This window comes from Apaloderma vittatum, unplaced genomic scaffold (assembly GCF_000703405.1).
Source record: "Apaloderma vittatum isolate BGI_N311 unplaced genomic scaffold, ASM70340v1 scaffold20248, whole genome shotgun sequence".
Taxonomy (NCBI): Eukaryota; Metazoa; Chordata; class Aves; order Trogoniformes; family Trogonidae; genus Apaloderma; species Apaloderma vittatum.
The window spans coordinates 27821-44236 of record NW_009729314.1 but is presented as its reverse complement, the minus strand read 5'-3'; the positions used below and the strand labels follow the sequence as shown (position 1 = coordinate 44236).

Below are 16416 nucleotides of genomic sequence, written 5' to 3'. Positions count from 1 at the left end.
TAATCTGTCAGTGGGCTGCCAGAATGGCTAAAGCTTAGACTGTAGCTGCTCTGAGGAGAGGATGAAGGAACTGCTCTTGTTACTTCTGGCAAAAGAGGGTTAGTATGTCACTGGAACAAGATACTTAGAGGAGCTGTGGAAACTGGATGTTTTCAGGACTTGAAAAAGTCATGACCAGGCTGTCTAGTGTTGGAGATAAGTGTCTTCAAATGGGAGTTGGACACAGAACCTCTGTAAGTCCTTCCTAACAGTGTTTCTGTGATACTTCTGCATGCTGTGTTGTTAACTGTTAGGAGACAACTCTAGAGACATTAGCTGAAAGCAGCACAGTAATGAAACAAATTTTATTTTAGCTGAATTACCTATGCAGTGCTGTGAAGCTCTCCAAGATGCATTTTAATGGTGGAGTGACAGATTTACTCAGTATGTAGTAACTTGAGCAGATCACACCAGATATTTGATTGCATGCTTGTCTTAATTCTAATAACCTTCACTTGGGAGCCTGATAGCTTGATTTAAAGATGCTTCGTCTGCTGCGGGAGATTCCTGAAGCTGCTCTTGCCATCACTGATTTGTTGTATTGTAATTTTGCAGAAATTGCATTGTTTGCATTTCTGCAACATCTTAATATGTAAGAGGGTATAATTTATTAAATATAATTTACATATTTCTAAAGATTTGCTTTAATTTACTGCCATTTTAAAAAAGAATGTTCTTTGGCATTAAAGAGGAGGAAATCCTGTTCTTGAGAGAGTTTCTGAAGTGTGTGGCGCAGAATCTCTGCATTCAAGACCACCGTGTCTGCCAGACCCCATTGCAGTCGAGTTATCGAAAGCCTGGCTGGTTCTGCTGTTTATGGTGTTGGTGCCTGGCCTCCTCTGAAGTGGGAGATTCACTGATGTTCATCAGGGGGAGGCACACTCCAGAAAAACAAAGGAAGAGAGAGACTAACAAAGTCTTTTTGTCTTCCCCCCCCCTTATTCAGAACAAATACTATTTCTAGTAGTCAGGTCTGTGGGAATGGGTAGAGGATAACCTGAAGCTCCCGGAATAGGTACATGGTAAGGTTGTGTAGAGCTGTGCTTCAGTTTCAAGTTGATATTTGGCTGTTTTCCTCTCACCCCTGAGATTTTGGAAGTGAGATGCAGCAGCACTGCAGTGGGGGAGAACAGTGAAGGCAGAATGGAACTGTCAGGCTCCTGGTTCCACTAGAGACTAGCAGTTAATCCGCTAGGAGACTGCAGTTTGCTTGAGTTATATTTGACTACACAGATGGAGAACTCATGACTTAACTTTTCCAAGTGAATGGCTGTGGTGATTTTGCATTACGATCTGGTGAAGAGTGTCACTCCTCCTCTTACTAGAGACCCAGAAGGCAGCATGTGCCGACTTAGCCTTTTGGAGTCGTGGCACAAGACATTTCTGTAGTGGTTTAAATGAGCAGACTGCACTGGAGGGTCTGAAGTGTCCACATACACTCTACAGCTGCCAGCTCAAGGGGGGAGACAGTGAGAGGGGTGACGTTTAAAATGGTCCTGGCATCTGCCAGTCTGTCAGCTAGGCTTCTGTTGCTGATCAGCTCCTACTGGGTGTTCTGCAGGCTGCAATGAAATGAAACATGGACGGTAGTGAGAATCAGAATGCTGTATTTGTACTGGTTGCCTTTGCTGAAGTTTAACATGAGTATTCATGAAAAGTCTTGGGAGAGAAAAGCCACAAGGTAGTGCTGACTTGCTGCAGTAGATGAGTTTCACCGAGTTAACTAATAAAATTGTGTAAAGAATAATTTTTTTTGTAAGTTACTAGACTCATCGTGGTATATGTTTTACTTGAAATGACTCTGGGGCAATTCACTCCTGTCCTGTAAGAATAAAATGAAGTGATACCTGTTTAGGGAGTCTGCACTTTTCAGATTATTCTGTGAGGACTGCTCATTCTGTTGCTCTTAACTAGATGAACTTCTAAAGAAAGAAAGGCAGTAAGAATTGCTGGGTAAACAGACTTGATGAAATTAGCTACTCTTTTGATTTGAATCTGTTGCTTGTAATACTTTAAAGGACTTACTTTGTATCTCTGTTAAATGATCTTGCATGACAGGTTTTGATAGGTTTGACTTATACCAGCCCTGATTTTCTAGTATGGTTGTTTTGTGTAGTTTGAATGTTTGACTTTTTCCCAGTCTGGTGGAAGGTGTGAGCTGTTGTCTGAACAAAGGGCTCTTTTCATCTCTTTGTAGTCCTGCCTTACATTTGCTGGAGCCCTGAGATTCATATCAGTTAGGAACCCCACAGTATATAAAATAGAGACCACATCTCCTGTCACAACCTGGAAGCAAGCATCCTGCTGTCCTCTAAAATGCAGTAAAGACGCAACTGTTTTTTATCTGGGTCTCCTATAGAACACTAGGAAAACAGCAGGAGAGGACGATGACTGTATGCACTTCTGTTATATACTGGTACCTAAATAAACAAACTCTTACGTTTTCCTCTTGCAGGAACATCATTTGCAACGGGCTATCTCAGCACAACAAGTTTTTAGAGAAAAGAAAGAGAGCATGGTTATCCCAGTCCCTGAAGCGGAGAGCAATGTCAACTATTACAATCGTTTGTATAAAGGAGAATTTAAGCAACCAAAGCAGTTCATTCACATTCAACGTAAGTTAACAAATGTTTTTGTTGTGTGCGTGTGTACATTTAAATTGGGTAATCTTCAGACAATCTTAAGGACAAGGTTGGTACAATATTCAGAAAGTAGGAGGAGTCAAAAATGCAAGGGGGATGTGTGCATGTGTATATATATATGTATTTATGTACTTATGTAAATTTCAGTATCACTTTTCAAGTTCTGGAAAAACTTAAGGTTGAAAGTAAATGTGAGGGGTTTTTTCGTGCTGTATTTTTTGGGGGCTCAGTGCTAATACTCGTGCTTCTGTATGTGAACAGTAGCGGGCAAGCTTGCTGCTGGTCATCCAGTATTGTCTATCAAGCAGTTCTGCTCTTGTTTGTTGGTTGGTCTTTTTTTTTTCCTTTTAGTAATTCTGAGAACAAGTATTTGAACTAGCCTAGCTTGACTCGTAGTTGCTTATTCTAATGCAGAGAGTGGAACGGAGGTTGTCGCGCTTGCTGAATGAGTCTAGAATGCCTGCTAACTCAGAAGTTCTATGTAAGTGGAGATCGGTAAAATAGAGGAGTCTTTGTAATGAAATGAGCCTTCATTCTACTGGTGATGATACTTGAAGGTTCAGTTTCAACTGTGCCAACAGCACAGTTGACGTTATTCACCATAGCGTGGATATATTCTGGGCTGTAGGTAACAGTAATTTTTCTCTGTGTTTTGCTAAAACTGTAGAGGGTTTGCTTTCTGTAGGGAACTCTGAGCTTATTTTATAGTAAGAATTCTTTTGCATGAGTTTAGCTTCCAGTGTCTTAAAAGATCTAATTGATCTAAAGTTGTAGGTAATTATAGTGGTCTCTACATTAATTTTAACACTTTATTCTTTTTGGTTGATGTTCTGCAGTTGTTTGGCACACAAATCATATTTGTCCCTTGAGCATGGGATTCTAAGGGTTAATTTGTGACTTGGACATCTCGCAGGAGTTATCTTGGTAGCAAAACCTTAGATTCAGTCATTGCAGTCATTTGTCCTTACGATAAAGCACAAATTCAGTCTTTGGTCTCCTGCAGAGAAAACAGTTCTCATCACTGGTTCATGGTTTTGGTTCTTAGTCGGGCTAAATGGGCTGAAGCCCATTGGGGAGGACATTTGTCCTTCAGTTGTTAGTTTTGGGCTTTGTGCCAGTGGTGTCGATCCTACTGAACTTGTCAGTCTGATGTTTTCTCAGCAGAGAAAACATGTTCGTGTGTCTTGTGCTTATAGACAAAACCGAAACTGAAGCTAGGCAAACATTCCTGAGGCCAAGCCCAGCTGTATATTGAAGATCCTTGCATCATTTCTCACCAGCATGGTGAAGTCTCAAAGTTCTTCCATGGATTTACAAAATAAAAGGTTTTTGGAAATAATGTGCACAAGATCCTCTGTGTACAGTAGAGATCATACTGGCAAAGTGAGAAATGAGCTAAAGGAAATTGATAAAGTATTTCTCAACAGCAGAAACAAATCTGCAAGCAAGGGAGGTTGAATTAACCAAATTGAGGCTGATAAATGAGGAATGTATTTTATTCTTTTCTTCGTTGGACGTTGCCAGAAACACTGTAAATACTGTTAATAAACATGTCTAAAAGTGTTGAATATATTATGCCAAAATGTTCTTTGTCTTGTTGAGACTCACAGTCTTTCTGGACAGAATTACAGAAGCTATTTGGGCTGTAGATAAACATAAGATACTGCTCCAAGATAATTTTTCCCACATATTCTGGTTGGAGTAGGTGTGATACAAGGCAGCTTTATGCTACATAAACTGCTTAGAAATTCTGTTTTAATGCTAAAAGTGCAAAGACCAACAGTACTTACTTTGGCCAGGGGAGTTATGTAAACTGATAGATGCCAAGAGGCCATGTACTGTAATCCATTCTTACTGGTGGTTATTTCTAGCAAATTATTCTTTGCTGTTCATCTGGTAGCCAAGGATTTTAATATTTTTAACTTCACCAGCATAGGTTTTTTTATTTAAACCACTGATTCCAAGAAGAGAAATGTTAATTTCTTTGTGAGGCATGGAATTCACGAATAAGCGTGGTTCCAGGTGTTAGCTGGCCTGGGTAGCACCAACTCCGATGACTTTGAACTGGATCTAAACCAAAAGCCATGAATGTTTGTCATTTCAGTAACTTGGAGATGCATTGTAAGTTACTAATATGCAGCAAAGAGAATAAGTTAGTACACTTGTACCTGTGCTAGAATTATGGCTAAGTGGATGTAAGAGTATCAGTGTTCTTAACAGAAATAGTAAGAATGGAGCAAAAAATATATTGTTAGTATGTGTTTCACCTACGTGTGCCTATAAAGAGTAATGATACCAAACTAATACTGCGTTCTAAGTAACATAATCAGATTGTTCAAATACAGGTCAAATAATCTTATTAAGTTGTGTGGGATGAACTGTAGTCACTCTTCAAATTTAAAAAAATAAATGAAGTGTGTGCATTTCATGTAATTGAGAGTTGGCCATTTTTTATTCATTGTGTGTTCCACATTTTTAGAGGATGCTGTAGCAGGATCTGCTGGGGCTGTGGGCTTGCAGGTTGGATATGTGAAATGGGTGTTGACATGATACCTTCCCGCCTGAGGTATTTCAGTGTGGCTGGGGAGTGCTGGAAGCTCTGTTCCACTGAGGTGGTGGTTTGCTGTTTCGTTACTACTTGGATTTAATTACCATGATGTGATTCTGTTTGCTCTTGGTCAGCCCAGATGTATCTGCTGCCATCGGGATCATCACTGCCCACTTGCCTTCTTACTGCCAGTGCATTTCTGGTGGCACTTGTGCTCATGGGTGAAGTACCTCAGGGAGGGGATCTGGCAGAAAGCTTACCTTTCATTTTTTAGTTCGGTGAGCTTTCGTATTTGTTGGTTTTCTGTCTTGGCTCCTTGCACAATTGCTGGTGTTGTCCCAAGCAAGGTGGTAGGGGCGTGGCTTACTGGGGAGGGAAGTGAGTGGAACCGCTTGTTTCAGTGTTAACTCATGCATATGTCATCTTAAAATGACTGTGAAACCACAGCCTTTATTTAGTTATCTAAATGAAGTTAGTTAATTTAGTGAAGTTAAACCCAATTTAATGTAACTTAAAAACAAATTGCAGTTCGTAGGTTAGTATAAAGTCAGTTCTTAGCGGAGCTCAAGTAAAGAGAACCAAATCCCTCTGACAGGGGCTGCCATCAGGGATGGTTGAAGTGGCAGAGGATGTGAGCTACGGTGTTGGATTTGTGTCAGCAGTTAGCAAGCCAGCAGCCTCAGCATTCGTATGCAGTAGGATCTCCAGGGCCCTGTCCAGTAGTGCACTTTAGAAGCGTGCAATGTGGAGAAACGTGGAACTTCTGAGTAGGAAGACTAGGTTCATCACAAGAATCCCTTGCGAATTACCCAGGGAAAGTGATAACAGAAGATGCATTTTTAATTACATGAACTAGCAGATCGGTTGTTCTTAAAACAGACTAGTAGCAGGTCATCTGAAATAGTGCTTTCTGTGTCTGAGTCCAGTTCTTCACTAATTCCTGCAGGCATGAATGAGCAGTTGCATCTGTTGCTATGGCAGGGGCAGAAACAAGGGGTGGTGATGGATAGTTACATCCCACAGCACATAAACCACCTGTGTCTTGTGACAGTTTTTGAAATCAGGAAGCTGCCATACTAGAGGCCAACTTCAGGATGAAAAATGACTTTTTCTGGAATGAGTACAGTTCACTCAGTGCTTGGGAAAAGAAGAAAATAAGGATGTCACTGGAAGTATGTTTCAAAGAACAGTGGCAGATGAACTTCAGGGAAGGAGGATGCTTTTATGAGTGTCTCAGAGCTGTGGCAAGTCACCTTGGGGTTGATTAACTCCTTTTGGTCGCATGCAGCAGTTGAAGGAAGAGTGATAGCGTTGCGTTTCCTGAGAGTTCTACATGTCCATGGGCTGCTGACACTATGGGGCCTCCCTGTCTGCATTGAAACAGGAGGTGGAATACAAGGATCGCTTCCATTGCTTCAGTGTCATAAACCTGCGGCAGCCATATAAAACCCCTTTTCTTTGAAAGAGATCTGCATTGATAACTACAGGTCGTGACCAACAGTGTGAGAAGTGTTGCTAGAAGGTATGGAAAGCAGGGTATGTGACAAGGGTTATTGCTGTTCCCAGACTACCAGTGTATTTATGTCATTTTGATTATTTGTCAAAATATTTTTGGAGAGTTGAAATTCAGGGTGAAGTTTTTGTTGTTATTTTAATGAAAAACTGAAAGAACTGTAATCATCACTGCATTTGTTATTCGTAAGTCTCAAAATGACTGCTAAGAGAGCTGATGTTGTATGAGCAAATCGTAGAATCCTAGAATGGCCTAGGCTGGAAGGGACCTTGGATATCATCTAATCCAACCTCCCTGTCATGGGCAGGGACGCCTCTCAGCTAGATCAGGCTACTCAAGGCTCCATCCAACCTGGCCTTGAACCCCTCCAGGGAGGGGGCAGCCACAACATTATTTAGTACTCTGTGAAGTTAGCTGGACTTGACCTGGTAGTTAGCCAGTGGTTTGTGGGGCAGGTGAACCAATGTCACAGCCAGAAGGGGAGGTTCCACTTTTCTTCCTCCTTCTACTCCTGGTTGCATACAGGCCTGTGTGTCTTGAACTGGTCGTGATGCTTACTGGGTACCTCCGCAGAGCAGTTCAGCTTGCTAACAACGAGCAGTGGGCGGGAGGGCTCCCCTGCTTTTGGCCGATGTGCCATCAGGTCACTTCAGGTGCTGGCAGTGCAGTGAAGTGTCTCTTGTCTTGGAGAATCCCACCTTAACATCACTGGTACTCATAATGTGTTCCTGGGGATGGTTGGTTGTTTAAGGTGCCCATCAATGGCATGTCTGGGATTTTTCTTTTCTTTTTGCTAGTTTTAGTGCCTCCTGCTAGCTCCATCTCACTCGAGCCTGTCTGATTTTGTTCTGAAAGATGGTTCACGAAGGTGTGTTGTTCAAGAACTTTCAGTGACACTTTTTTACTCATTGTGGAAATGAAGGGAAGTTTACTGGCACTGCTTGCAACCTAGGGCTGAACAGTGTCGCTTCTCTGTCGTACAGATTGTCCTCACTGACGCTCTGGTTTTGAAAAATGAACTTGAAACATTTTGTTTGCAGGGGATTACTGAATTATCTACTCACAGGTAATATAGTTTGACCTTTTTGGTGTAAGATCAACATCTGTCTGCAGGTTAACAAGTAGTGCCTTTTCTGGGCTTTAATAGATTTCTGTGCATTCTCTCACATTTGTGGAAACATGGTTAAACGCCTTTTTTTTTTTTTTTTGGAGTAGAGAGACCTGTGTTATTGTTAGGAGAGCTCTTCCAAAAGAGTGTGAATGCCAGGTCTCAAATTTCGGCCACCTTCCTTGAGCAGGGTTCTTTGAATGTGATTTCACAGTGTACATTGGGTCTGTAGTAGTTTTCTAGGTTCTGGGGATGGTGTTGTGAAAGAGGAAATTTATGCAATTTCCTTTCTGGTGAAAGTGGCAGTTTATGCTTAAGAAGTCATCAAATTACAGATTGTAGCAGTGGGGAAGGGCAATATCGGGCATCATTCCTTTTTTTCCAGATTGGACTTGGCTGGGAAAGCTCTGAAGACTTGTGAAACTCCACTGACTAAAGGTGGAGTCAGATGTAGTGGGTCCACATTTGAGCAGTGGTCTGTGCTCTGTGAGGCAAGTTTTTTTTTCCAGAGCGGGAAGGTGCAATGGAGGGGCTACAGCTCAGGTGGGACAATTCACCCTGTTGCAGTGAAGGGCTGGTGTGATGCGCTGTTGGTGCCAACAGTCTGTGCTCCCAGCTGGCTCTGCTGGGACCACCCAGAAGTTGGAGCAAAGCTCGCAAGAGCTGAAGCTGACGTGTAGCAGACTGGTTTCCTCGAGTCCAGCGCTGACACTGGGCAGGTAGTTCATCGCTAGTTGGCTACTCACAGGCTGGTCAGCGCTTTGAGCGGGATTGTGTGGTGGTCACCCCAGGTATGGTAACAGTCTGTCTCTTCTCTCAAGTGCATAGTCCTGCCTGGTGACATTTTTAATTTAGGTTTACAAAACTATGAATTTAAAACCTCAGATTTTTATCTCAAAATTTTTGATTCCTACAGAGTGCCGCTGGAGAAACAGGATGCACCTTTGGGAGCTGTGGTTTAAGTCTAACAGTCAGTTGTTAATTGTCAGAGGGTGAGCTGTGGCTCACGTGCCCAATGATAGTGTCTTACAAGTAGTATGGCAACTTGTATTATTGAATTAATATTACTAATAGTTCCACTTAATACATAGCTACAACCCATTATTATTAATGTATTCTTGAAATAGTTTATAGTATGTTTACAGTGTATATGTTAGGCCAGAGAAGGCTTCTGACCAGGCGGTGTCTTCGGGTAGTGCAGTTGAGCACTGGCTCTCCTGAGTTGCAGCTCAAAGTGTTAAGGGGCTGCTTTTTAGTGCTTCCCAGCTGTGTCTCACTGAGTTTCCTTGCATAGCCAAATAGATTAAATGCTGGTAGTGGTTTAGCTTATTTATTGCACTGTAATACAGAAAGAGGTTCTTGGGCTAGTCTGAGAAATGAAAAGAATGTGCTACTTACCGTAACCTGTGTATTGACTGGTCAGACCATGGGAGAGAAAATAGTATAATTTGCTTTAAAGATATTTTTTCATCATTTTTCTTTTGCTCCTGATCTTCCCAGTTTTTGTTTTAAAGTCCTCTCAAAGCTTGCTGGGAAGCTCAGGAGCAGAGGTTTTCTTTAAGTTAGTGCTCAGATACAGCTCAGTTAAGAGGGTAAAGGTAAGCTAGTGCCATTTGTCTAATAAGAATAGTATATATTTCAAGAAGCCTTCACTGCTGTAAATACAGCAACTTCTGACTGAATTATATGGAGTGCTGTACCTAGTGTTTTACCCCTTCAGGGTTTTATTACGTATGATTAATCTTTCCTATTAAGAATACTTGCTGTTGAAAGCAATTTGCTCATACTTGTAAAATTTAGTTTCTGCTGTGGTATCTGAATGATAACTTCCTTCTGCTTTTCATAGGGCCAGAAACTTTGTCTAAGTGTGGAAAATGAATAATGCAGTCTGTAATAAAGACATGAGTTTTGATGTGAAGTGGGGAGCTTGCTATTTGGAGAGTATGGAGGAATATTCAGGTTTTACATCCGGAGCTGAGTTAGTTTTGGAGAAAAAGTAACAATTCCCACAGGACTGTTCCAGCATTTTTATAGCTTGTCCCACAATTATATGAAGGGGGGAAAAAAAAAAGACGAAGTTTAGTCTAAGTGTTTTAATACTCCAGGCTTCAACTATTTTAAAACGGGCAACTGAAATTATATTGGGATTTCAGTATAAGTACTTTTTCTTCAAGTTTGAGATTTGTTTGAAAACAGTCTTAATTGTTAAGAATCTTGTTGTCATATTCTGGAGGAGCTGTACTATAACAGCATTAAGAAGCATTTTTTTCCTCTCATTTTGAAAAGCTGCATTAAAGTTTCTATGCCTCTGGTACTTTTTTAACCTAAAGTTTTGTTCCTGTCACCCCTTCAAGCCACTTAAATTAAAATGAAACTTCTTTGATTCCCCTCATTCTGGAAGTCAGACAAGCAACTTTGAAGTGCTGTCTTGCAGCTGTTATTTGGGGCAGCTTTTTAGTGTAAAGAAGAAAGTGTTATGGCAGAGATGCGCTAGTGTGAAGTTTTATCAATAATTTTCGATTTCTGATTGTCAGGTGCTCACTTCTGTATTTCTGTAGTATGTTATTTACCAAGTATTATTATTTTTGTGCTTGTGTATTTTTTGTTTCAGCCTTTAATCTGGACAATGAACAGCCAGATTACGATATGGACTCGGAGGATGAAACCTTACTGAACAGACTAAATCGGAAGATGGAAATCAAGCCACTGCAGTTTGAGATAATGGTTGACAGACTCGAAAAAGCCAGTTCTAGTCAGGTATTGTACTGTTAAGAAATTATGGAGGTTTTTTGATTTCTGAGTTTTCTCAGGGGGTGGTTCTGGGTGGCTACTTGCTTTGTTTTTCAAAGTGAAATGAATTTGGCTATAAACATAGATGGGAATGACTATGCGAAGCTGTATGGATATGGCTATAAACATATGAGAATCCAAATTCTTTGTTTCCCTTGGTACTGCTAATGGACATTGACTTCAGTTGGTGTTTGAGGGTTAGGAACTTAGAAGTATAGACAGTGGAGCAAAACATTTGTTAATATGAGGCCCTCGTAGGAGAAACTGCACAAATAACAAGGAATTAGTCTCCAGTGGAGACTGGGAGGCTGGTTTCCTTGCTTTAGAAGCAAGCATGTGCTGTGTATTGCATAGTCACTTATTTTATTGGAAGGATACCAGTATCTTAATAGCCACCTCCTGAGGTGTTCTAGGAGGTCACTGTCTGAGAACGGTCTTAAAGCCATGAACGTTACTCAGAAGTTAGAACTGAAGGATCAGTTTCTGAAGGGTGAGTTGGAAATAAGTCAGAGTTACTCTTCAGTCAGATGGTTCTTTTGCAGGAGTGAAAAAAATCATTGCAGGATCCCTAGCTCTGCCTCAGGTTACTAAACCTGATTTAGTTCAGTGCTACGTGTTAAGAGGCTGAAATACTACATGCTCTACATCTTAGAGCAACTTGCAGAAGGATTAGGTAAAGATTTGTGACTGTACTAGAGAGATGGCATGTGAAGAAAAAACTTGCCGAGTACATTGAATGGTACTTGTTGAACACGTGAAACTCAGACCTCTAACGTTTAACGTGGGTACCCCTGTTTTGACTTTTCTGGTTATTGCTTTTCAAGATTAATTTGCATCCTTTTCCTGATGGTTTCCTTTTTAATTACTTGAGTAATGAAGTTAAATTTAAGAGATGAAAGATGTTTTCCTAAAAGAAAATATTGTATAGATTTTTCTCTGTAGGCAGCTGGCCCTTTCTCTTTCCATTAATGTAAATAACACTGAAACATTACAGAGATGAAGAGTAGTTTGAACCAGAAAGTGCTTATTTAAGGAAGTCCATGGCAGAAAAGATCTTACGTGTATATGAAGTATTGTAATTGATTCCTATAACATAGGCTCGCTCTTGAAGGTAAGGTGTGTAAGGAGAGATTGCTCTTTGCAGATGAACTTTCTGTGGGACTTTCTGGGTAGTATTTTCTGCCTAACTTCAGGGGTTGTGGTGTGTGGTCAAGCTTCTTGTCCTGCTTTTGGGCTACAGAAAAACCTCTGCTGCTGTTGAGTGGCTCTGTCCTGAGTTCTGTGTTAGGAATGGTAAGATAAAACCAACTCCCACAGGTTATTGGAGCCAGGAGAAGAGAGGCGTTTGGCTGCCTGGCAGATTCCTTCCTCACATGGGGTTATAATGCTTTTGAATCCCACTTGGGGCTACTATACAATTCGTTTACAGTTTACATGAAATACCTGTGAAATATAAAAGGATGAAATATATAAAGAATGCCTTCCTAGCCAAGGAGAGGTACTAGGTGTTCCTCTTGGGCATTTTGATAACCTGACTTAAGCAAGGGATATAGGGACTCATTACTGGTGGTGCTTGCAAAAGCCAGCCAGCATGGTCAAAATTTAACTTTTCTAACTGGGTACTCAAGGCAGTCAATTTTTTAATTTATTTTTAAAAATACGTTAATGGAAAAAGGAGCGAAGTAGAGACAAGACTGAAATACCTTTTCAGCAACATTCACAATGATGTAATGATGTTTAAGTTGTGTATTAGCTACACACACAGTTGTACCAGCTTTTACATATAGGTAAGATATGCTGGTGAGTGTGATAAACCAGGCTAATGTCCATTCCAGGTAGACAGATGCAAAATTACTGTTTTAATGCTGCATGAGGTCATAAGCAGAGAGGGATTAGTGACCTCCTTTTTCTTTCTTTAAAAAACAGTTCAGTGTTTTTTCTAATGCTACGATGCAAGGGCTTTATTCTATTCTGACTGGAATTAACACTCCTGTAGTAGTAGTGCTTACACTTAAGATATCCTTATTTCTCTGAAATCTGTTGTTTGTTTTTCTGCTTATCCTAACATAGGGACAAGATGTAACATAGTTTGACATGTTGCAAACCAGCAAATTTAAGTTGTTTGGTTGGTATGTCTCAGATTATGGAGAAGATGACGTGCTGTCCAACTTCTGTTTGAAGTAATACTAGAGATATTGTTTTCTTTTTATTTAATGAATGGGTTTAAGATGATAGGAGCATGTTAAACTAATGTGCTAGTTAGTCTGTTATGGTTTTTTCATGGGATTTTCATATAAAAAAGGAAAAAAGTTATCGTTTAATTACAACCTTCTACTGAGATAACTTTCTTAAAAAGTGAGTGTCTTTGTTTCTTTGGACTGCAATAAACAGGGATGATTATTAACCTTTTCTCTCATAAAGTGAATATTTTTTGGGAAAAAATAAGTAACCACTTCAGAATGTATAGTAAAATACCTTCTATGGGAATCAACATTAAACTGCAAAGAATTGTACATTAACCAGTAAGAACCAATAAGAAACTTCTTTTTTTAGGAAAAAAATAGTCAAATTGAAGTGATTCCCGAAACATGATCTGCAGACTGTAGTAAGTTATTTATAGCCTGTGCTTGCAATTGTTTCAAACAGTGTTTTCAGATTTCATGAAAATTAATGAAGTTCTAGACTATTATATGAAAGTTTCAGAGAGATGGTGGTGCTGATGCAGAAAAGGTGGGAGCTATTTATTTAACTTAGGAAGACCAACTAGTGGCTTAAGTACTTTAATTTAGATCAGTATTTTCCTCTTCCCTTTAGTCTCTTGCTAGAAAAGAACCCGATTCATTTAGAAAATGTACAGGAGATGTGAATGCGCGATGACGTTCTCTCTGTATCACCCCACCCCCATCTCAACTGCTCCCTTTGAATTTTCTCTTTTAGCTTGTAACACTTCAGGAAGCAAAATTGCTGCTAAATGAGGATGACTACCTTATTAAGGCTGTATATGACTACTGGGTAAGAAAGCGTAAGAACTGCAGAGGGCCGTCTCTCATCCCCCAAATCAAACAAGAGAAGAGGGATGGCTCCACCAACAACGACCCTTACGTTGCCTTCCGGAGGAGAACTGAGAAGATGCAGACGAGAAAGGTAACTTGTCAAAAAATTTGTCACTTTAAATCCTGCAGTGATAGGAATGGTCACCTGGATTCCTGTCTAGCATCTTGCAGGATCTGTCCTGGGGCATCCCCAGTTCCTGATCTGATTGTCTCTCTTAAACGACCCAGGTGAATTTCCAGCCTGCTGAGTGGTGTCATCGGTGGTAAATCCATCAGGTATCTGTAGACAATTTACAGTCTGTTGGTTCTCTAGAAACCTGAAACTCAAAAGGACAGTTACATAGGTTTATAGGCACATAAATGAGCAGCTGTGGAACTTGCTAGGTTAAAAACTTGCGTTTCTGTGGAAAAGCGAAGAACAGTCTTCCTTTTGCCATGGAATAAATAGTTCAGGTTTTGTATTTGTAGCGTGACTTGGTTTGAACTAGGAAATCTGTAATTACTCAGCATTTTACATCAGCTTTGTGTGCAGAATCAAGGTGGGAAAAATGTTTTTGGTACCAGGTCGTGAATTCCTTGTTCAGACAAGCTTCCACTGAATTGATACAGAATCTGAGCAGACAAAGCATAGGGGGAAATGGCTGAAAAGTTCTTTTTAGCTTTCTCTTAGAAGTTATTGTTTGCTTTTTGTGGCTTTTTGATTATGCTTTAGGAAAAGCTGCTTCTGAGTGTACTCATCTGATTCTCACTTGCAGCAGTATTATGTTTTGGCTTGTTGTTTGTTTTTTTTTTTGCTATTTATGCCTCTGAGGTTTTGCTTTTGAGTTAAAATTTGTTTAATCTCTCAATAGAATCGAAAGAATGATGAAGCGTCTTATGAGAAGATGTTGAAACTAAGAAGAGAGTTTAGCAGAGCCATAACAATTTTGGAGATGATTAAGAGAAGAGAGAAAACAAAACGCGAGCTATTGCATTTAACATTAGAAGTTGTTGAGAAAAGGTAAAATTGCAAGTTTTGTCTGTAAGAAGTCATTTATAACACAAAGATTTTAATTTTCATTAAATAAGCTTGAAACCCTGTCCTGTAACTTATTGCTGTACGGTTGCTAATCTACTTCACGCATGCACAGCTGAAGACTTGTGTAGCTCCATAAACCTCAGAAGCTAAATTAGAAGGGTTTTATGCAGACTGCCTGTTTCATGTCTTGCAAACATTCCCAGTGGAAACAGAATCTTACATTTTTCATCCTGTTTTTTGAGGTACCATTTGGGTGATTATGGAGGTGAAATCCTCAATGAAGTGAAGCTAAATAGACCTGAAAAAGAGATGAGCACAACTCCATCCACTCTTCATAATGGAAATCATCACAAAGTTCAAGAATGTAAAGTTAAGGTAAGCTTCCTTCTGCTGCGACTCTCTTGTTACTGGTTTCATCGTTCTTTTGGATATAGCCAGCAGATGGTTGCATTGGAAATCTGAGCAGGAGGCTGCTGTGCTTGAAGGTGGGAGACCAAGAGACTGCTGTGCTTGCTTCCAGTTTAATGTTTGTCTTTCCCACCTGCGTTTTAATACTTACTGGCTGGCATTGCTATTTGTTTCTCTAAACAATAGCATCATAGTAGTCTTTGTTTTCCTTCTCAGTTTCCTTCTCTTCCCTTGTAAGGTGATGTAAACATGAATGTGTTAAGTGAACATCAGGACCTTCATGAGATTGCGAAGTACAGTCTCCTTTGAAGGGAAACTGGAGCACTGAATTTTTCTGATAGCATTATCCTTGAGAGCTGACTGGCCTTCAGCCAGTCCTGAAATGCAGGATTTTACTGAATTACAGCTAGAATTGTAGAAACTATTCTGAAATGTTTGAGTGATCTTTTGATTACCAGCATTTCCAGGCACAAGGATACAACTGTTAACCATGTTGACAGCTGAAAAAAGTTGCAGGTAACTAATATGTTAAACACACACTGGAATCTGTAGTACTTTGACAAAGTCTTCCTTAGCATTAATTTTTTTTCTTAATCTGTACTGAAACCAAATGGATCTAGTTTTATTTTTATAACTGACCTTGCTGGTAATGTCGAGAGTAGTGATATAAGAATAACCCATAGCTAGAAATGCTACACTTCTAATGGCTTTCTTTTTTCTTGTCTAATGAAGAAACACTCCACTAAAAGCAAAAAAAAATAAATCAAAGGGAGCTCTGTATCTCCTGTCAACTGTTCAGATTGAGCACTAAGTCAGATCATGTTTTATATACATGTGGTGGGGTGACCCTGGCTGGATGCCTGGTATCCACGAAAGCCGCTCCGTCACTCTCCTCCTCAGCTGGTCAGGGGAGAGAAAATATAATGAAGGGCTCGTGGGTTGAGATAAGGACGGTGAAACTGCTCTGTGATTACTGTCATGGGCAAAACAGGCTCAGGCAAATTAAGTTAATTTATTACCAATCAAATCAGAGAGGAGTAATGAGAAATAAACCCAAATCTTAACACCTTCCCCCTCCCCTCCCTTCTTCCCAGGCTTAACTCCTCGTTTCTATTCTTCCTCCTCCCCTGGACCAACACAGTGGGCTGGGAAATCGGGGTTGTGGTCAGTTCATCTGTCTCTGCTGTTCCTTCCTAATCAGGAGGACTCCTCTGCTCCAGCATGGGGTCCCTCCCACAGGAGATAGTCCTTCCCAACCTTCTCCAACGTGAGTCCTTCTCACAGGCTGCAGTTCTTC

General features: G+C 40.4%; 1 protein-coding gene across 1 annotated transcript in view; it reads left to right on the top strand.

Moving 5' to 3' along the window:
- The first annotated feature begins 2500 nt into the window (after positions 1-2500).
- EPC2 (enhancer of polycomb homolog 2 (Drosophila)) overlaps positions 2501-16416 on the top strand; it is a 32434-nt gene continuing 18518 nt past the window's right edge. The window contains exons 1-5 of the mRNA XM_009874392.1: positions 2501-2654; positions 10462-10607; positions 13578-13784; positions 14545-14693; positions 14954-15086. Coding sequence (XP_009872694.1) covers positions 2555-2654; positions 10462-10607; positions 13578-13784; positions 14545-14693; positions 14954-15086 — 735 coding nt within the window. The 5' untranslated portion in view covers positions 2501-2554. The remainder of the gene's footprint in view (positions 2655-10461; positions 10608-13577; positions 13785-14544; positions 14694-14953; positions 15087-16416) is intronic.